This window comes from Antrostomus carolinensis, unplaced genomic scaffold (assembly GCF_000700745.2).
Source record: "Antrostomus carolinensis isolate BGI_N321 unplaced genomic scaffold, ASM70074v2 scaffold7714, whole genome shotgun sequence".
NCBI classification, from domain to species: Eukaryota; Metazoa; Chordata; class Aves; order Caprimulgiformes; family Caprimulgidae; genus Antrostomus; species Antrostomus carolinensis.
The window spans coordinates 33,869-55,583 of NW_010312761.1; the positions used below are offsets into that span (position 1 = coordinate 33,869).

Here is a 21,715-nt window from a genome sequence, read left to right on the forward strand (position 1 = left end):
TGATGAGAAAGACAAGAGCCACCACTGAGTTTTATGATTCACTTGGTAAAATTCTCAGCGACTTGCATGGCAGTTGTTGGTATTATATCAGCAAATACCGTATCTGCTGAAACGCTTCAGAGAGTTCAAAATACTTGAGATTTTACTAAATATACCATGATTTGTATTGGAATTTAAAATTTGCCTGAAATATTTTTATTAAACTCATTGCAAGAATATTTGTGCCTTTAGTGCATTTGCCTTCCTGTAGACCTAAGAGAAATAGTCCAGCTATGTCTTTGGGAAAAGGTTTTGGTTCATGACAAGCAGTGCTCAGCCCATAAGCACCCTGGCCCTGCTTTAGCTCTTACAACTATTCCTAAGAAACATGAATCTCTCTAAGGGCAGGCAAGGATCTTCTGTTTATAAAAACTATGTGCAGTGAGGAATGAGAGAGCATACCGTGTGCATCAGCGCCAATAACTGTGACCAACTGCTGAATAAAGAATACTCAAAACATATTTGCTGGCAACAGCATACTGATACCCACAGATACGCTTTCTGAACATACAACAAAGTATACTGAGATTTTTGGGAGCTGGAAAGGGACTCAGAAGCCCAAATCTCACTACATTTATTTCTGCAAAGTCCTTCACCATCACGGTGAATGTTCAAATACGTTTATAAATACCAAGAACTCATTCTGGACTGTTTGGTAGTAAAAAAATTGTAAACAAAATTCAAGCAGCTAAATTTTGTCTATCCCGACACATCATTTCTATTATCTCCCATTTGCAACTCTGCCCTGCAGGACGCTATTCCCAATGAAACAACTCGCAGGCTGTCCCTCTGGCATGCAGGTACAGCAGTCACAGCTGACGGGCATGACCCTAATGAAGAGTTTCTGTTTTGAGAAAAGTTAGAGCAATATTCACATTTTCCAATTCACAGTGGTAATGGTTTCCCTGCTCACTGTCCCTCAGTGAAACGTAGGGAATATTACTTGAATAATCTAAACTTCCTCTACACAAAAACGCTAAAGCAATTCTCAGAGTAGCAGGGAATGGGAGAGCACCACCTGTTGAATGCTTTCGGTATTTAAATATATTACCAATTATATTTACGTCTTTAGTTTAAATTAAATTTACAGCTGTACACTCTACTCGTGAAAGACTTCCTCTCTTCCCTTCCACACGCCCTTATGGTTAAAATCTAGTGGTTTGGGGATTTTATACAGTTGGGGTGAGGAGGGGTGTGCAGCAGACATTTTATTTGTGAAATAATCTGATTGATCTTCACAAGAAGTAAAAGTTGTCTACCAACGCATCCCTGCTATGTGACTATCTTTGTATACCAGTAAGTGATAAGAAAGGTACTGTTCCTTAGTTACGTGTGCATATAGTCAATTTCTATAACAGACTTGATTGGAGAAGTTTAAAAAGGTGGTCTGATGTTCAACAAATATGCACAATATTCTGGAAGGAAGAAGTCAGTCCCTGGCAAGGCGTTAATCCTTCAGTGTGTATGCAAATACATGGTATTGCGCTCCTCACTGATTGCACTGCATTTATGGCTGTCTGTGATACTGCACTAACAGCTTTAATACTATTAACGTACAATTAATTAGATCTCACTAATACACTATGAACAAAGAACTACAGTGGGTTGGGATTTGGCTCGGGAAGTGAAGGAATAAAAGTAATACTATACAGCCCTGAGTAATCACCAGTAAGGGGCAAATGCAAACTTAGGTACACGTTAGGCCTCAAGGTTACTAATGAAGTCCACAGCTCCATAGTAAGTGCCATATAGTGATATCTAAAAATATATACTCTGGATTAGGCAGCTGTGAAATTTTTGACAAGATGGCTGTAGACTTTTCAAAGAATTTAGGTTTTAATGGTAAGTGCATGTGAAATATAAGAAAAGCATTTGTACATTAACATTAACCAATATCCATGGGGCTTCCTTTTGGTACACAGCAGTTCACATGTTTGGGCCTACAGTCTTCCCATTTATTTTCTGTCAGTCTAGAATAAACATACTAATTTTGTGCTAACACACTGTATTAAGGTCCCGGGGTTTCGGGATTTTTTTATTATTTGGTTGTGAAAATGATTATGAAGCTGAAATATATTTTTGAAAGTCTAGCTTTCTTTTCTTTTTTAGAGTCTTACTTTTGTAACTGTGCAAATGCATTCCCTAATTCTTTTTGTCTGTGTCATACTACATGCATACCATATTGCTTATCCAGTACTAGAAAATCATTAAACATTTCTAAGGACAAAAGTACATTGAATGATACTTAGCAACATAAATTAGAATGACCGAAATAGTAAAATAATTAGATACAAAACAGCATAGTTGCCAACATATATTGGGGCTATTTCAGTACAGCTTGCCATTTATATATGAAGCATACATAAATGGCTATTTTTTATCCTTTTCAACACGACATATTTTAAAAGGATGGTTAAGAGCATACTAGTTCACCTATTCATGTACAAAAGTACACTGAGAAAGGGAGAGGTTTACATATAATTTACTATAGGAGGATACTGTTAAAGGATAAATTCTCCCTCTAAGATGGTGGCAACCATTTTTTCCCTAGAGATGAAGTGTTCATGGAAAATTTAAACATCTGATTCAATGCTAGGCATTTTCTTACACACACGTCTATTGCTACAGGAATTTAAAACCCTTGGAGTTGAGTACAAGCTATTCCTATTTGCAACGTAAGGCAAAACATGCTCTGAAATGTACATGTCATTATGGATCCGACCATCCCTGGAACAGTATGATGCTGTAGACTTTATGGATGACCTTAAATAATTATCATTTCTTCCTCTTGTAGGTAAAGAATGTTTATAAAAATCAGTTGGACTTCGCCTAAGAGATAAGTGCTGGTCATCACGATACGAGTGCAGAAAAGGATTATCATCTGAGTGAACAGGATATAGGGACTTGCTCCGCTTACTGTCCTCTAGAGCATGAGTTAAAAGTGAGGCCTTTTTGCTCAACAGTTTGCTTGAGGGAACACTAAACATGCTTGCATATGGACTACTTTGTAGAAATTTCTCTCTTTCTTTCAAGCTTATACTACGAGAAGGTCTTCCAATATCAATTTCCCTGGATTTATCAGCGATATTATCAAAAGAATGCTGCCTGCTAATCCTCAACTTATTTTTTTTATGATATTGCAGAGCATTATTTTGTGACCAACTATGCTCATATATTTCTTCAGGAAGTGATAAGTTCGTTGTATCCTGCAGCGTCTGATCTTCTTCAATATCATAGAGGTTCCCCATCCGCAAGCATGCGTCGCATTTATAGGGAGATCTGCTCGAATAGTGTCCGGCGTAAGTGGGCATATTGGAAAGGCAGCTCCTGCAGTGTGTGGAGTTCTGTCTGTATCTATCATTCATGTCAACTAGGGAAGCATTTTTATCTTTCAAAGTGTAGTGCTTTGCATAAAGTTTATACTGGTCATTATTTGGAAGACTGTCTTCATTATGCAAGGGAGTGCTGTTAGCATGTTCTGCTTTCCTGTAGTTGTCATTGTGATCTTGATAAACATCAGGAAACTCTATAGTTTCTGGAAGGACAATGTTTTCGATGTACTGAGGTGTGTCCAAGCGGAATCCTGGCTCCTTGTCATCGTCAATCGTGTAGATTTTATCCCGTGGAGAGCTCTGTTTGGTTTTCAGATATGTCAGTTCCACTTCACTACAGTCTTTTGGGTATTTTGATGCTCCTGTCCTTTTTTTAAAATTGTCCTTGGTCTTGTGGTGCTTGTTGTTGTTTTCAGGTTCCATATGGCAAGTAGCTCGGCTTGATGTCTCTGATACATCTGAATGGACAATCTCTTCAGGAAGATATCTTTGGCTTTTCACTGAAAGCTGCCTGTTTTCATCTGACTCATTTTCTCTCTGGGAACCTTGGCTCTGACGTACAGACTCTTGACGTAAAGATTCAACAGATTTCCTCCAAAGCTGCCTGGGTCTGGAGTTCACTTTTGCTTCTGTTGTTACTGCAACCTCCACTGTATTTGGATTGGACTCATTCAGTGTCAGAGGATGCTGGCCTTGGAAAACATAGTTGTTAAGATTGTCCTTGTGTCGATTGCCAGGAAGCGTTTGCAGTTCATTCATGTTGTCACCAAAAAAGTTGTCCTTTGTCTGAAAGGATCTGTTATCAGAAAATATCAAGTTTCCCTTATCCATGACCATATCCATAAACAAGGAACCCCTCTGAATAAAATCAGCTGTTCTTTTGGGGGAGTTAATTCTTGAAGGATTGATATTGGTCATATTTTTTGCTGTTCGCAGTAGTTTTAACATGTTGGTTTGGGAATTGGTCAAAGTAAAGTCAGGAGACTTCTTTTTTTCTTCAATGTGTACTCCATGAATGCAGCTGTAAATACCCTGTAACACAAGTAATAATATACAGCAAATTAAATCACTAGGTGTACATTTTAAATATTTCCATTCTATTTTTATTAAGAATAAAGAACAATTAAATTTTGCTCATCTAATGACTGGAAAGATTAAAAGTAGATATCTATTCTTTTAGCAATTCCTTATATTGATATGGGAGAATAATTTCTGCCACATCTGTCAGCCCCGTAAAGAAGAAAAATTGCCAGTATTTTACAAATCATTTGTCTGTGTTGGCCTCCAATGCTTATTCTAGAAAACAAGATTAGAAGGTACTCCCAAAAGGTTCCCTAGTCCCATCACAAAATGTAACTAACCTTCAGTATGGAAACTCTATTATTTTAAAACATTAATTAAATTATCCCTTCAAACAAGCCTGCAGTCCGGCTATTTTCTTGGAAGTTAAGGTACTCTTCAGTTTCACTGAAATAAAAAGGCTTCTAGTCGTGGTATTCCAGCTTTTCTGTTTCCTATCCTAGGACACAGGAAAAAATCCCATCTCTTTCTAAAGCCTGAATTTGAGTTTATTTTGAGCAAATGGCTGAAGTCCATCTTTTAACACCAACCTCTTCAGTTGTTCCCGTGAGCTCAATTGACATTTCCAACCCTTGTGAACTTGTAATTCTCAGAAATTTGCCTTTGAAATAGGTACGTTTTCCCCACATTTATTAGGAGAATTTCACATGTAAATGGCCAAAAAGTATAAAGTTCAAATGTAAAATGTGGAGGTTAAAGTGTAAAAGCTTTTTTAGACAATCCCCAGAGTAGGGCAGAATATTTTTAATGGAGTTCCAATACAGTCCAATTTACTCAACAGGGTAATTTCAGCACATTTTAAAGCAATTAGGTATTTTAGTATCATTTTCAATTCTCCTCAGCTATATAAAAAAAAAATCAGCAAAGTCAATTACCTAATGAAATTACTGTATGTTTAAAAAGAAAAAAAACAACAACCAATTAATTTGTTAAAAACATAAGAACAAGCACATACTTCCCTTATTTTAGTACAAGTATCAGTTATTTGGATATGTACATTTACTTTGGGTTTGGTAAAGTTATTATTAAAACCTGTCTCAGTGTGTAATCAAACATAAACAACATCTGTGTTTGACCTTTTCTCATATGGTTTATTCAAGTTTGCTATCAAGAAAAACTTACAAGTATTCCAGCATATTTCTATCACTTAAAATCCACTTCTTTAAGAAATACACAAAACTGAGAGCTAACGTCTGTCATCAATTTAGTGCTTATTGTTTGGATTTTTTTTTTTTTTTAATAAATTAATCCACTTCCTGTAGCTGAGCAGCTCGACCATTTCTTCCTCAAAATTTCCCCTAAATGTATTCGTGTCCAGCATATGATTACTGATTATTCTGGCATATGATAATTCATAGTCTAGAATAATCCAGTGGAGAAAAGACTTCTCATGGAGTGCAAGTACACCCAAAGCCCACTGACCACTCTACAGCATCACACTGGTGCTCTAACAAGTATTTCAGATGTCCAAGTAGAAATAAAAGGAAAGGTGAAGTTTTAGAGAAGTAGCACTTACTCTGTCTGCTGCCTGAAGGGGGAAAATTAAAATACTAACCCTGCTGATTGAGAACAACAATCCCGGCCTATCTGAGCAGACTCCAGTGAAGCAGAATCTAAGTTTCCAGTAAAATAAGTGCTCCCAGACAAAGGTTATTAAACTGAGTGCCATGGCTGCTGCAAGCATGTAAAACACTCCTGCCATGTTGTCAATGTCCAGCTGGCTGCTCATGACTTCGTTCTTCTCGTTGTGGCAAATACCGGTCAGCCACAGGGTTTCTAATTCTTCCATTTCCCCTAGGGAGAGCAAGGAGTCAAACCAGTTAGAATGCAAAAATTACTGCTCACAGTATTCAAGTCTTTGCAAGTTTAAAAATACAGCACCATTTAACGCTTCATTTGTGGAGCACTTTAGACTTATCTACTAAGGATTTGCAAATATAGCAGATTTCAACTCACAGCACTCTAGTTTCAGATGTCCTCAGATTCCATAAATTACGTGGGAAGCTGGCTGCTCCAGAAAGCAGGATCTGTCATTTGGGTAAAACTTTTTTCTGCTTGCTGTAACTAGTACCACTTGTTACAGAGGGTGGAACTGAAGGGTTCCCATCCCAGGGGATGACTCCACCTCATCCACAAGAGCTGCGTTTGGGACACACTCAGACCCAGGAGGCTCCTCTGGTCCTAGTTCAATAGATGCCACCGGTGTGGCCCCTGCCTGTGGGTCCAGCCAGCAGTGAGCCAATGTGTGTAGCCCAGAGGTCCCAATGCACACACAGACCCTCCCAGACAGCAGCGCCGTTAGACGCACCCACGTGGCACTCACTCACAAACACAAATAAAGATGGCCTGGTCCTCCTCCTCCTGCCCAGCTGATGCAGACTGAAGTTTGCTGGTGGAACACGCACGCACCATCGCTCACGATTCACAAACACACCAAGTACACAGACCCCTCCAACTGGCACGGGCTAAGTCTGCACAATATCTGTGCCCCTTACCCAGGCACCAGCTTGGACCTCGGGTCTTTCCAGAAGTCCCCTAAGAAATCACATCTGCCCCAACACTCGCAAACACTGAATGGAAAGCAAGATCACATCCAAATCAGCTAGGAACTGCATTTAGTAAAGAGATGGGACAGGCCGTAGTGCTCAGGCACAGGGCTCAGCCAGACAAGCATCCTGACACACAATCAGACCCTTTTATGCCCCCTCCTCTCCCTTTTCCTACACTTTTGCTCCTGAACCCACTCTGACTCCTCCCTTTGGCCCTTCCCTTATACATTGCAAAATAAATTTCACATGTTCTCACAACCCCTTTAAAACGTGCCATACAAAGTGTGTTCTTTCCTCTGAGACCCATGATAACCTGATTTCTGCTTTTTGCTGCAACATTCTGGCAGAGCCTCTCCGGACATGTCTGGTCTCTGCTATCGTGTCTGGCAGCTCTTGTTCCCTAGGACTTGGGTATCTGGGAATTTGATTTATTAGTGTTCTTGTCTCTTGTTTTGTTTTTTATGTTGAAAAGCCACTAACCAGATAACCTCATGAGCAACCTTAGGACCAAGGTATCTACATATTCTTTATATCTGCATATCTCTCCCATAGCAGATTTTTGCTCCAGCCTCCCAGCCCAAGAAGATGCTTTTGAATGTTAAAAGACAGACCATACAAATGACAAAGATTAAATGGCAAGATTAAAAATTCAGCATGTGCAGTAGCAACCAGGTCCAGCAGTTGGCTGCCCCGGATGCTGCACCAGGCCATCACTGCAGTAGTCATCAGTCACAGCTCCTCTCGTAGCTGGCTGCATTTCAGAAACAGGTGAACTGACTCAGAGATGCAGTTTTAGACCACTTTCTGATCTACAAACACTTTAGAAAGAAACAACATTATTTATCAAAACTTTCTGTTTTTCTTCCCTGTCATACTTTCATTTATGGTAAAGCAATGACAATCACCAACACTGGCTGTGGAATCACCCAAAGCATCACATCTGCAGGTGACAGTCATGTTCTATTGGAAATGGAAAGCTTGGCTAGCTTTACCCACACAGCACATGCAGCAAGTGAGGAAAAATAGTTGTGTATGATACAGCATTATGAAAGTCTATTGTGTTTCATACACCACCTGCTTTTCTATAGAAAAAAGCTGTCACATAATGCCTGGATACTGCAGGAACACAGTGTGCCTCTTTTCCTGTTTTGTTTGGTTGGTTTGGGGGGGTTTTGGTTGGTTTTGGGGGGCTTTTTGTATTTTTTTATTGTAATTAGCAGTATCTTTCAACTACAGCTCTCCTGGCTTTCTATCTCTTTTCATTTTCTGCTTTCCCTCAGAGAACTGAGTGGTGCAGTAACTGCAAACCCTTCCCACTGCATGTACTCCCAGCCTTCCCTCTCATGGTGCCCTGGACACCTCCCTCCACTCCCTCCTGGCCCTCTGGATCACCCAGCCTTTCTTCTTACAGTCTCCCCTGGCCTTTTGCTGCTGCCACTGTCTGCCTCCTGGGCATGGGCAGAAAAATAAATGGCACCATCACATGCTCCATACAAAGCATTCCTGGTTTCTGGTTCTGGCTATGCCACATCCTTACTGCCATGAAAACACTTCATTTACTTAAAGCTAAGGAGGCAGATCCACTCTCTCCCTCTCTTGCATATTCTTAGTCTTAGAATCCACATTTCACCGACAGATCTGGCCTCAGATGCAGGATGCTATCACTCAGCAGTGGTTGCTGCTGCCAACACGGACAGAGGTGTGCAAGAAACTGCAATTGTTCCTGCCAAGATTGTTTTTTATATTGTATGATATGATTAAATTTTCAAGTGTTTAGTGTTGTTCTTACCGGAGCATTGCATGTGCATACGTGCCTTTTTACTCTCTTGAGGATATAGTCAGCTCAGTAACTCTACTATCATTTTTAATGACATAAACTTCACTGTTTCTAGAAAATACAGCAGCAATACAGAGGGCCAGAAAGTACAGTGTTAGCTGGCTTGCTGTGTTTCCCAGTTAAGGATACAACTTCAGTTTGAGGGAAGAATTCCCATGCTACACATCCCTAATCCTTACCCAGTGATTAGGGAACACATTTTCAGTATTATAATCCATACATTATTGGAGTAAAGATCAGAAAAAAATGTCTAGAAGCTATATTGACATTTCAGCTACCTTCAAGCTAGACTAGAAGATCAATGACCTGCTGTGCAAGAGCATTTTGCAGGATAGAGTGCCAGGGCACTGGGAAAGCTGCAGCCCACAGATAATTTGGATGTGTGAGCTGGAAACGGAACACAGGGCTGAGATGGAGAAATTGCTTCTCATAGAATGTGAAGGAAAAATTGAAGTAGAAAGGATAAGTACCAAGGAACTTTAGCAAAGGCATTTCACAAATTTGTAAGTGAGATTATTTTGTTCCTAGTTAATTCTGAGTTTAGTTTTGCACTTAAAGCATGAATTGAGCCTCTGCATCTGAAAAAGGCAGTGTATCTTCTCCCAAATTACAGTGCTCAATATTCAAAACACCTAAGAGCATCCCCAAAGAAGAAAGTAGATTCTAATGAATCTTTAAGAGTCTTCTAATCCAGGACATAGGGACAATAAATTATTAATTGTGACAATATAGATATTGCACACTGTCACTACATAGATAATTTGGGTTCATTATTACATTTCCATATCCTAGAACACTTGGATTTCTTTTGTTCTGCTAAACCTCAGTGGACTGTTCCCCTCATCTCTCTTTCAAGTCCCCCCCAAGGTCTATGAATAAAACTCACAGAGGCTATAGAAGAGAAAAGAACCCAAGTCCAAAGACAGAGCAATATTTCTGGTTTCTGCATTAGTAGCTGAAGCTCTGACAATCAGCCCTCATTACTTCCCACAGGAAAATTCACATCTCCCAAGACTGTCAAACATCAATTTGATTTGACTGCTGTGCCCTTTTACAATTCATAACAAAATTCATGAAGTAATTTAAACCTCTTCTTTATTACAGTTTCCTCTGTGTTTCTTTCCCTTTGGCATGTACATCTAAAGTAACTATTGATAATCCACTAACCTTTCCAAAACCGTCACTACAGAAAACAACCAAGCTTGTTTTGAGTCAAGATAAATGACAGTGCCCTGACAAGCTATGAAGAACAACACATCCCAGAGTCTTGCAGATACTTCTGTTGCAATATCCCTTCCATTTTATCTGACAATTACAGAAACCACTGTTAATTAATACCCAAAAGTAATCCACAATTTTATAGATAGCAAATCACTGTGAATCATATTTATGAAATGATATTATCTGGGAATGGGCAGATTAGGCTGGCAAGTCTAGTCTATATATATAAATCAGTTATCATTTACAGCATATATGTATATACACTTGTGTATACACACAGAAACACAGATAAGAGACTTACCAATTTAGCTGTAATAACACTTCAGCATAGCTGACCCTAACTTGTCCAACTGGTGAGGTGAACGTGTAGGTTGATGACACGTGTAGCAATACACTACTAGTCTTGGCAATTGAAAGGCCAGTTATTTGTGACTACCAGGCACTGGAGGGTTCAGTCATCTCCATGTCTGCATAATTCTAAGTAAAAGCTCAAAATCTTCCATAAGACAGACCTTGGAAATCTAAGTCAGCAACCTCAATGAACTAAGTGTTAATGGAGTTCAAGTCTCCATCTAATAGGAGGGTCTCAAGTTACTTATAAATATTAATCAGACTTATTTTAAGGCTTTTTATTTTCACCTCAGGCACTTACTAAAAAGAATGTAATGCCACAATCTTTTTCTACCACTGTCCATATGTGGACTAGGTTAATGATTAAAAGAATAGTTGCAGATTTCAGGAACAAACATCATGACACACACAAGATTAAAAAATGAATAGTTCCAATATATTTAACAAAAAAAAAAGTGTTTCTTTTCTGTTTAATATGTGCACAGTATATTTAACTTGCAAAATTAACAAGTAACTGTAAGGTGCCTACATTAAGATACTAAAAAAAATTCTATAGCCCTGTATCATTAAAAGTCTGATTTGTTTATAGTGTAAGAATCAGCATAAGAAGTACCTTAAAGATCCATTTTTCAAGCAGTGTTGAGCCTCTGCACTATTCACTCAAAACACAGTATGGTCTCCTCTAATAAACCGCAAAATTCTCGCTCTCTCAGTGGTAATTCAAGACTATTGACAACGGTTCTAGGTTACAGTGCAAACAGCACTCAGATCCCTTTGCATTCCTCTCGGGTTTGTTCCTGTGGCTGTGGTGCTCTCTGCTCTGACTGCTATTTGCACAGAAACATGTCACTTGGCCATTCTGACTCTGACCCTCCCACAAGTGCCTTTCTTCCTACATTTAAATGCAACACCTCCAGTGTATTCAACACTTTATCACCCTGGGAAGGAGTGATAAACTGTCCAGTGTGCCCTCTGAAAAATGTCTTCACAATAAAAACATCATTATCCAGACACAGAAAGGCTCAAAGGGCAGAATTAGACACTTTTCCTCATCATAGCCCTTGGCATTTTTTGCAGGCTACGGAAGTGTCATCTATTCCTGCCACCATCCTCTCAGAGCTGAAAAACATGCTGCCCTTTTGTAGTCTCTGCCATTGTCTCTTGGGGCTGTCTCAGCTCGGATGGGCTCCTGTAGAGGGGTTACTGGGATCCCCAGATTCCTTTCTTTCCTAGGCCCAGCATCTCCTAAGGGTCTGGCATCCTCCCCTGGTTCTCAACTTTGCTTATTAAACCACCTTCCTGGAAGAGGCAGTGTCTTCCTAAATGATGGGCCAGCCACGAGATCCTGACAGTTAAAGCTGTCTGCCTTACGGGTCATTTCACTGATGTTATTTTGTTTTCCGAGTGGTTTTTTTTCCTCTGCATTTACACATGCATCCAGGAAGACACACGCATACAGAAAATTACATGTTAGCTATTAAAAAGAGAAACCCAAACTCATATAATCCATCACACTCCAAATGTACTTACAGAAAAGCAGTTTGGGGTAAGATTTTTTTTTTAAGAGGGAATAACAGTTTTTCAATACTTGTCTGATGCCTTCCTCATGATTAGTAAAAAAAATATATTCTTTCATAATCACCCAATTATGCCCCTAGTTACAAACTTGCCAGAAATAAACAAGCACAGTTTTATAATCACATCAAAAGTGCTGCATGCCTGGTAGTGCCTCCACCTGCTTTCTCCAAGACCACAGCCACCACTGGGCTTGTATCCTTCTTCTCCTCACAGCTGCTGACAAGCACCAAATCCCCCACCCCAGCCAGTACAGCTGTGGGTCAAGCTTCATCCTGGTAGAAAACCACCCTCAAAAATCAAAGCCCATGATTTGCCTCCTTTGGTCTTCACTCTTGGGAAGTAAGCCAAGCCTGGGCTGGGTTTCAGTGTGACTTGGGAGTGCAGCCAGATTAAGCACAGACCCGTGACGGTCCCAAAGAGCAGTCGGAGGCCAGGACACCGTTTGCTTTTACAAGGCGCGCTGCGTTCAGCCAGCCCCCGGGGTTGCACAAGTGTGGACAGTGCTTGATGGAGGGAAGTTGAAGAAATAATGACAGATAGAGATACGACTTTAGAATTCGCACTACATGTGTGAAATGCCTGTCAAGAAGCCATTAAATAAAAACTTATGGGATGGAAGAATAAGCAGCAAAATATAAACTGATTACAGTCAAAGCATTGACTAAGTGGAATAGGAAACAGAAATGGTTCTTGTGAAGAATTCACTGTTTACTTGTGTTTCACTTATCTACATTCTCTGCAAGAACAGTTATCCTATCAGATGAGCAATTACATTAATTTTACAAGACTTGTAATTGGAAAATCTACTTTTTAATTTTGTTTCTCCTATTATCCTCCAAATGATCAAAATAAATTGCTAAGTAATTTGTTTTCATATTTCTACAAGTACTGAAGTCTATAATACACTGAGTTCTTATTTTTCTTCTTTAAAAGACAGGCATTTTTCTGCCCTACTTTAACCATGGAGGTTCAAGCCATAGGTTCCTGGGGATAATCCCTAATGGTTCACAACCTGCCTCAACTACTTTCTTAGGTACTCTGGAGAGGTATTTTCATCAAGTTCTTACCTTAATTTTAATCTATTTAATTATTCTCTCACATGAAAGGAGAAGAAATCTATTTTATATGTCCCTTCTGGATCTAGAAAACAATTTTTAATACTTCACATACTGTTCAGAAATTACAGTTTCAGGGTGATTCAGGGTGCCAGCCTGTACCTTCACCTTGTCACAGACCAAAACCTGGCATTGAGGTGCCAACAAACATAAGAGAAACAGCAAATCTAAAACAAACTGAGGGAAAAATAATTGAACAGAGGTTTCTCTGGCAGTGGCATTTCTCCTGAGTGTGGTGGGGGATTGGGTTTACACAGTGAGATCTACCACACAAAGGCACTTGCAACCACTTCAGCTGTGGAAACCCCCAGTGCAGGATACCCCTGCACCAACGGCAGGTCCTGCAGGAGGCATATCACACAACTGCAACTGCATGGAAATCACCCTTCTCTGACTCCAAAAAACACTGCCTTGCATGAATGAGAGCTGTCTGGAAAAAGTAATTCTCCCCCATGTTGTGTTGCCTCACCCACTGCAACCATCCCTGCTCACCTGCAGTCTGTGTGTTCTGCAGGAGCGTGCCTAGCGCAAGCGAGGAAAGGGTGCTCTGCCCCAGCAGAGAAAGCTGAGCTGCAGCCCGATGTCTCTGGTGTTTTATTGGTTAAGTACAACAGACCTCTAGTGTCAGCACATCCCCTAGACTTGTAAAAGGTGCAGGGCAGGACAAGGCCCACCCCAGCAGATTGCAGTGCATGGGACAGAGTGGAAGGTGCAAAAAGAAACAGGCTGGTATTGACAGTATAAGGGGTGGTGACTCTTGTGCAAAGCACCAACCTGAGGTTCAGCCTGAGGAGCCAGCTTGCAAGTAAAAACTGACATATACTAATTATGGATCTTGAATAAAAGGGTTAAATATACACTTTCACATTAGTCAGATGTAGGGCATCATCTTCAAAAGACTGTGGCTGCATTAACAGAATCATCTGCTTATTCAGACTGGACAAGTGGCAGTTTTCAAATTTAGGGACAGACTGTTTCACACTTCCTCTGATGAGAACTCCCACCAAGTAAATGGTGGAGGAGGAAGGTATCACCCCATCACTTGGGGACCCTGACATAAGAGGGTCTTCACCCTGAATTGAAGAGTCAGAAGCCAAAGGGGTTGATATGTGTTTGGTTCAGTAAGCTCATCAGTTTCAATTTGACCTAGTTACATGAGCCATACAGCGTGCTTCATATAAGACATTACATAAAAGCACAGCAACTTTTTAAATTCAGTCTGGATCCCCCAAAACAGTCTCTCTTACTCTTATTTTCTGAGTTATCTCCCCCTGTAAAAATAGCAAGAGGAACACAGATGACCAACAGCAATAAATTTACTGTGAGCTAACGACTGCACTCGGCATACCCCCATTAGTTAAGGATGAATTAACAGAACTGCGAAGCACGATTTTCAATATTACAATCCCTCTAACTCTTGTTCAGCTACACAAACACCCTCCACTTATACGCTCACACTCTCCAGTCACATTTGTTCCACCCACTGCTTAAGGAGGACACTAAATATATAAACAGAAAATCACTGGGATTGTGGGTGTATTCTGCCTGAGCAGCACGCACTGAAAATATGTCCTTATAATCACATACCTATTTCCTTCTTGGTCTTTAACAGCCCATGTGAGTCACTCTGCTATACTTCCTTACAATCTAGACAGCAATTTGAAGACTTATGCTAAAATATGAAAAAAATAGCAAAGAGCTTTCCTCTTCCAGATGTATGGGGTCAAATCTCATTTCCACAGTTACTTATTACCCCTAAGGAGTGGGAAGCAAATATCCACCCAGGAAAACAGTTCTTGGGGTACTAAGACATCCTAAAAGCACATAAAGATTAACCAGAACTGAAAATTACTAGGAAGAGGATAAGACTCTCTGTGGAAACTCAAACAAAATCCACTTCTCTTCTTTACACCTGTGTCTTTAATTGCTTTAAAGGTTGCAGCTTTAAGGGTTAAAGGCTTAATACAGCTATACCATCTGCCCCTCTTTTCCTGGAGGTCTCTTCCCAGACCTTCATTTGAACTGAGCCCATAACCTGCAGGTAGCACAATAGGTCACAAACACCTCACATACAGCAGATGCCTGACCTGGGCAGCTGGCTGACACTCTCCCACTCCTCCCCAGATCTGCTTTCTTTACCCAGCACTTTTCTGTTCCTCACTTCTATGCATTTGTGCTGTTATGTATCTTTCATGTCTCCATTTCTGCTGCAGAAGGCTCCTTGCTGTCTTTCTCTCCATTCCATGCACACTTTGAAGCCCTCTTACTCTCTTAATCCCAAAGCAGCTTTGTCATTTGCAGTTCAATAATCTCATTTGCTCACAAATGGGAAAAAACCAAACCAAACCAAACCAAACAAATTCAAAATGCCGTCTCAGTACTGTGTAAAGGCAAAAGAGAGATGAGATCATGGTTTTTATAGGTGCAATCAGATATGCTTTTAAACAAATTACTTGGTCTTATCCAAATATCTAGTATCATCCAAAAGGTTCTCTCCTCTTATTAACATAACATTCATATCAAGAAATGGTGTTTGTTCAACTCTGGATTTTTTTTCTTACAGTTACGAAACCCATTAGATTTATAATCATTCATTTAAATTATTCCACACTGTGATGAATGTTCCATTACATATACTGAATAATAATTCAATACTGCTTAGTGCTTTGCTGTTTATAGGCTTAGTCTTAAAGACTAATAAATTCTGCAGAGGCTATACATGCGAAAGAAGTATTTGTGCCTTCATTTGTGTATGCCTATTTGCTTAAACAACATCATTCAGACTCCACTGAGGCGTTCCCAGGAGTATCAGCTTAAGATGAAACTTTTCCCCCAACCGTACTTGCTTTTAGTCTAGATAACTTCAAAGACATTTTTAGGGATACAGCAAAAGGATGTTGGTCTGGACACTGGGTTCATCCCTTCCAATTCATCAAAACAGAGTTATATAAGTTCATAGCTAAAAAGATTACTCATCAAATCACTCAAGTTAGATGTAGATCACAAAATCAGGTCATGCTGGTTCCAGGCAATCACTCTTTACATTTAATTTCTTGGTGTTTTGCTCCAGTTTAGCTGCAAAACACTTTATAAATCAGTAGAACTTGAACATAATTCTTAGGGTTTTTTTTGGGTTTTGGTTTTGGTTGGGTTTTTTGTTTGTTTTCTTCCCCATTTGTTTGTTTGAGGGTTTTTTTTGTTTTTCTGAAAATTATCATTTAAACTTGTAACACAATGAAGTGAGACAAGGTAGCAAATGTTTCTGGGACTAAAGAATACATACATTTTTCTGAACAAATTTAGAGATCCTTTACAAGAGAAAACGAACATTTTAGCATTCATGGGTTGTTCAGGATACTTTCTAAAGGTACTAAAAAAAACACTGAAAAAATGCCATAAACACATTAACAATCCCCATGGTTTGTGCATTCAAAACTTTTGCTTATCTTCTGAAGTAATATCTGAGCAAAATGATCATGGGAGCAGGTATTTCATGACAAGGTTTCATTCAACTGGGTGTCATCTGTATCTATTGCAATTCTGTAAATTATTCATATGGAAGTTTTAATACTGAGTTTTGTAGACAATTCATTTGTATTATTTTCAGCTACTAAATACAGGTTAGAGATATAAGCATTCATATGTGATGTAAATCCACAGGTCAAAGTGTAAATACGTGATCAGATTTTTCCTTCTTCTCTCCTATCCATTTTGTTTTCTCCCTGATATTCAGAGACAAAGTGATGCATAAAAATGCAGTACTTTTGGTATTTTAACAAGCTTTTTCTTGAATAGCTTCAAATACTTTTCCTTCTATTTAATTTACTTTCTTTCCCTGTGGTATTATTTCTTTTTGTTGAATAAGAAGTATCAAAAATGATGAAAGAGGAAGCATGAAGAAAATGCAAGGTGAAAAGAACAAAAACCTCAGTGATTCTCTGGCAACATCTAGAGGGGATAGTCCACTACTGAGAAAGACACCTCAGATCCTCCTTCAGGCTACAAAAGCATTTTCTTCTTTAGTATGGGACAAATAATTCAACTTCTCTGATTCTACTTCCTCATCTAAAATTGGGTCAGAATTACAGCACCCAGCACTTCTTAACATTATTACACAAACAGAAAAATATTCTACTCACAAAATATTGACAAATAGAAAAATAAAGAAAAAAAAACCTGAGCAATGTTTTTTTCCATAAGCCTCTCTAAAGCCAACAGATCAATAATTATGACACTAGTATCTCTCTATGTACATCAGACAAAATACATCAGTCATGAAGATTACACGTCTTCCCGTCATGTAGTATTATAATAGGAATAAAATAGGAATAAAATATGTACTGGAAGACTAATACACTCACTGTCTCCAGTATGAAAGTTAATGTCTTGTTTTTTATGGAACAGGAGGCCACTATGCTAAGGTCCAGCACTTTGCCATTTAAACTGTCTTCTATAGAAATTTACCATTCTTCATCTCAATGACATGCTATTTGTGACCTTAAGTGCACATTTACTTTTCAATAAAGCCCTCTTTTTCACTGACAGAGAAATGCCAAGTTAATACATGTATCTATGTAAAAAAAAGAAAAAAAATAATTAAAAATATTATGTAACACCCATCATATTCCAGTCTTATGGAGGATTTCAGTCAGTCATAATACAAAATTTATTTTTAACCACTATATTTTTATTTGCATGCACATGTGAAAGGCTTGAAGTTTTACTGTGGCAAAGAAACATTTCTACAATCAAAATGTAGTTCAAGCCCTATGTGGAGAATGAGTCATTATCACTGGCTACAAATATATTAAAGATGTGCAGTAAGTTTTCTTCTTCTGCAAGGCAGAAGTGCCAAAAGGACCTACAATCCTTCTGTTTTGTGTTAGAATGAAAAATAGCTGTTTGAAATCCAATAAAACCAGTCACCCTTCTTCAATTCCATAAACATTCTCTTACCAGAAGTTTAAATTAATCCATCCTAGATTAGAGATCACTCACACCAATTCAGAACTGAGCTCAACACACTTAAATAGCAAAACAGTCATGCTAAAAGATAACTCATCTACCACGTAAAAATTCCCCAGGAATTGCTCAAAGGCAAAAAAAAAAAAAAGAAAAAAAAAGAAAAGAAATACATTTAGAAATGCTCTCTAACATTGAGGCCATCATTACTTTGTGATGTGTATGAAAACACTTTCTGAAAATAGATGCAAACGTCCTTGGTGATGAGGTGAGTTAGAACAGAGTGGAAGAGCATTCCTGTCTCAGCAAGGAGAAATAATCTTACTCATCTGGTTTTTTTAAGACTGTAAGAGAACAGTAGTAAAAGGCTGAGCTACTAACACTGCATTAACTGTGCATACATAGAGGAGGAAAAGAAAGGAAAAAAGCGTGGTCCCTACCATCTCCAACAAACTGAAGGAGGGCTAGATCAATTTGTCTCTTCCAAGGTGATCCTTTCTGAAGTGCTATTCCATAGCCTGTAGTGGCAAAGATGTATCCACTCCCTATTGTGACAAGTTTGCAGCCTTCATCTCGTCCAGCCTTGTAATTCAGCACTGCTGCATCATAGATGAAAGCATCCAACTTCCTGGAATAAAAGAAAACATTTTACAAATCAATTCATTAGGGACAGCTATTGTCAGACTTCTTTTGTCCTTGATGTTAGGACCCTGTTGAATATCATACGGATTCTTTGATATCATTAATTATATATCCTGTTCTGCTCTATCTAAAATTAACAAAAGGCATCTATTTTAGTGAGGGGAAAGTAGGACACATAGTTTTGCATTTCTATTTTAAGGGGTGCTGTTAAACAATACTGAGCAGTAGAAACCAAGCTACAAAATGTCTTGCCCTGTTATCTTTGTATCTTTGCTTTCCAAATGGATAATAAATATTTTGAGATGCAAAGTGATCTCCAAAAACAACACAAGTGACAACAGAGAATTTAGAATTGAAACAACAATAACCAATTAGCTTATTTAAAATACTGAATGAGACTGAAAACATGACTTCACCAGTTTTCCACACACACTCTTATTTTACATCTCTTTCCAAAAATAAACAGTGAGGGAGAAGGTTAAGTCCTCATGAAGACAGGAGAAGGTATTGGAGCATATCTGATATAGCTATCTAAATTCTGCTTAAAAAAATATAGAAAATATTTCTTTATGATTCATAGTTCCAAACACATTATTTGTGTACCTGGACCACAGCAGGAATAAAGGAACTTGTGGAAAATCTCAAGCCTCTCAGTCCATCTACCTAAAGATGTAAGAATGGGATAATCCCATTCTCTAAGGTATACAGGGAACACAACAAAATAGAGGAAAACAAAATTAATAAGGAAAGGGAAAGAAGCAATGTCCTCCAGGGATAATTTTTAAGAAGCACTGTAAAGCAAGAGTTAGAAGAGACAGGCACATGGATATTTCACAAATGAAGCCAGTAGAAGTGCACATACAAGAAGAGGAGGCCATTGGGAAGGACAATCACTTGCAAGCAGTGCACCTTGATCAAAGAAAATAAATTCTTATACCAACAGAAATTCATATGCAATCTTTGAAAGGAAAAAGATAAAACTTTAGTATGTCTTGTATTGTTGCTCTCATCTGCAGCCAAAAACTTAAACTTAAGATTTCTACCACTTGCACAAGACTAGTAGAATACAGAGGCAAGAGGAAAAAACCCATCACCTCAGCCCAAATCCTACCTAAATGACACACTAAAACAAAGTTATTACCTCCCCCAGTAACAAAATCTCTTTTCAATATCTGTGCCCATCCCATAGGAGTCAAAGGAATGGGAAGGACACAACTGCACCATCAGCTTCACAGGCTGGAAGAGGAGGAGGGGGTCTCCACCCCGCACCCTCACTGGCATTGCAGCTCCCGAGCGCTGCCAGCACTGCCAGCTGGGCCTTGGGGAGTCACAGTGCATCACTGGAGAGCACTGCTAACATTTTCTGATGGGATGCAAATGACAGAGGCTGTCAAAATGCTGCTCATAAACAGTTGGGACCTGTCTTCGTGGAAAGGGAATTATAAAAACAAATTAATTGTGGCACAAACAGGTAGAAAAGCATCAACTTCATTTATATTATATATATCAGTATGTACCAGCTGTGAATTCTGCTGGTGTTGAAGTCTTGGAATGACACTTGCCACTACCTTAAATCAGCTTATGTTGATTAAGATTTTCATTTACATCCACAAAACAGAGAAAGACCTAGGAATATCAGATTTTGGCTACTGACAGAAAAAAAACCCCCAAAAAACCTAACCAAATTTTCACGCATGACACAATAAAATGCTTGTTCTTAAATAATCAGTCAACAGATTCATACAGAACTCAAGCTTTTGTGGAACTCTAGATCAGATAGCAAAAATGTGGCACTAAAAATACCCCTATCCATCTCATATTGAACCAAGAGAAATACCAGGGGAGAGTGAGGTTGTTGGATTTTGTCTGCTGTCATGAAAAAATGAAGAATGAAGTTCCTGTCACTACTTTCTGTACTTTATTGCTTTCCTTCAAAGATACTTACCCCAACAGTCAAAATTCAAGTAATCAGATTGGAATTTAGTGAAGTAGTTAATTTAGAGAAAGTACAGGTGGCTCATGTAACCATTAAAAGAAATCAGCTGAGCCATCATTTTCTTTGTTTTTCCACTCTTCCCTAAAACTCACTTGGTGCAATCCTCAGCTTAGAAGTCAGTTTAGCTCCATCAGTGCTAAAAGTCTGACTCTCCTTCCTTTGAATGAGCGATTTAACATGGAGAAAACAATTACTAAACATCTGGAAGGTGTTGTGTCACAAAATCAATCCAAAAATAAGATATGGATGGCTACCTAACACTGAGCGTAAGAGCCAAGAGGTTGGTGAGGGAGGAGGCATAAGGGTAGTGCCCAAGCTTGCAGTCTTCAACACAAGACCAGACAGTTTTCTAAATGATGTGCTTTGATTCAGCACTTAAGAGACAATCTTTGGATGAGTAGAGAGAAAGAAAAAAATCCTTGTCCTTTGGGTAGGCACACAAGGGAAAAAAAGAAAACTATTTGCTGTATCCTCAAGATATTTGTAACATTTCTGGTTTACAGCAGACAATTACCATAATCAATACTATCCAGGCTCGTGCTTTTAGACCCGTGCAGTTATCTGTGGGGAAGGAAGGACAGCTGCCTCCTCAGTGGATGCCTTTGGCTCAGGCAAGGGGTTGGAAAGTAATGCTCCTCTCAGTGGGTACTGACACTGCTGCAACGAACCGACCTAAGTTAAAATACACTCTGGAATTTATCGTCTGTTTATTCTGGGATTTATAGTTTTGCAATGTAAGCACAGAAAACGCATGCTGGTAAACATAGAGAAAATATAAAGAGTCAGCTCTTCTTCTGTCAAAACAAACCCAGTCAGAAATATAGAGGAAAAAGATATCTTTGCTAAAGACTCCAGGGCAAAAGTCTTGTATTACCTCAGAAATCACACTCTTCACATGCAGCTTGCCTTAACTTGTTGAGCAGTGTAGTAAAACCTTGAGAGAGAAAGACAAGGCACAATCACAGTTTAACTCAGTTGCTGTGGACCCCTGCCCCAGCTTCGCAGAGTCTGGC

The 21,715-nt window shown here is 39.0% G+C and overlaps 1 protein-coding gene across 1 annotated transcript in view; it reads right to left on the bottom strand.

Annotated features, from left to right (window-relative positions):
- Positions 1 to 2,438: 2,438 nt before the first annotated feature.
- The window catches only part of GRIN2A (glutamate ionotropic receptor NMDA type subunit 2A), a 171,081-nt gene continuing 151,804 nt past the window's right edge, over positions 2,439 to 21,715 (bottom strand). Inside the window, exons 10-12 of the mRNA XM_010167098.2 lie at positions 18,505 to 18,692; positions 6,007 to 6,245; positions 2,439 to 4,403 (exon numbers count right to left, since the gene is read on the bottom strand). Of these exons, the coding sequence (XP_010165400.1) occupies positions 2,613 to 4,403; positions 6,007 to 6,245; positions 18,505 to 18,692 (2,218 nt within the window). The 3' untranslated portion in view covers positions 2,439 to 2,612. The remainder of the gene's footprint in view (positions 4,404 to 6,006; positions 6,246 to 18,504; positions 18,693 to 21,715) is intronic.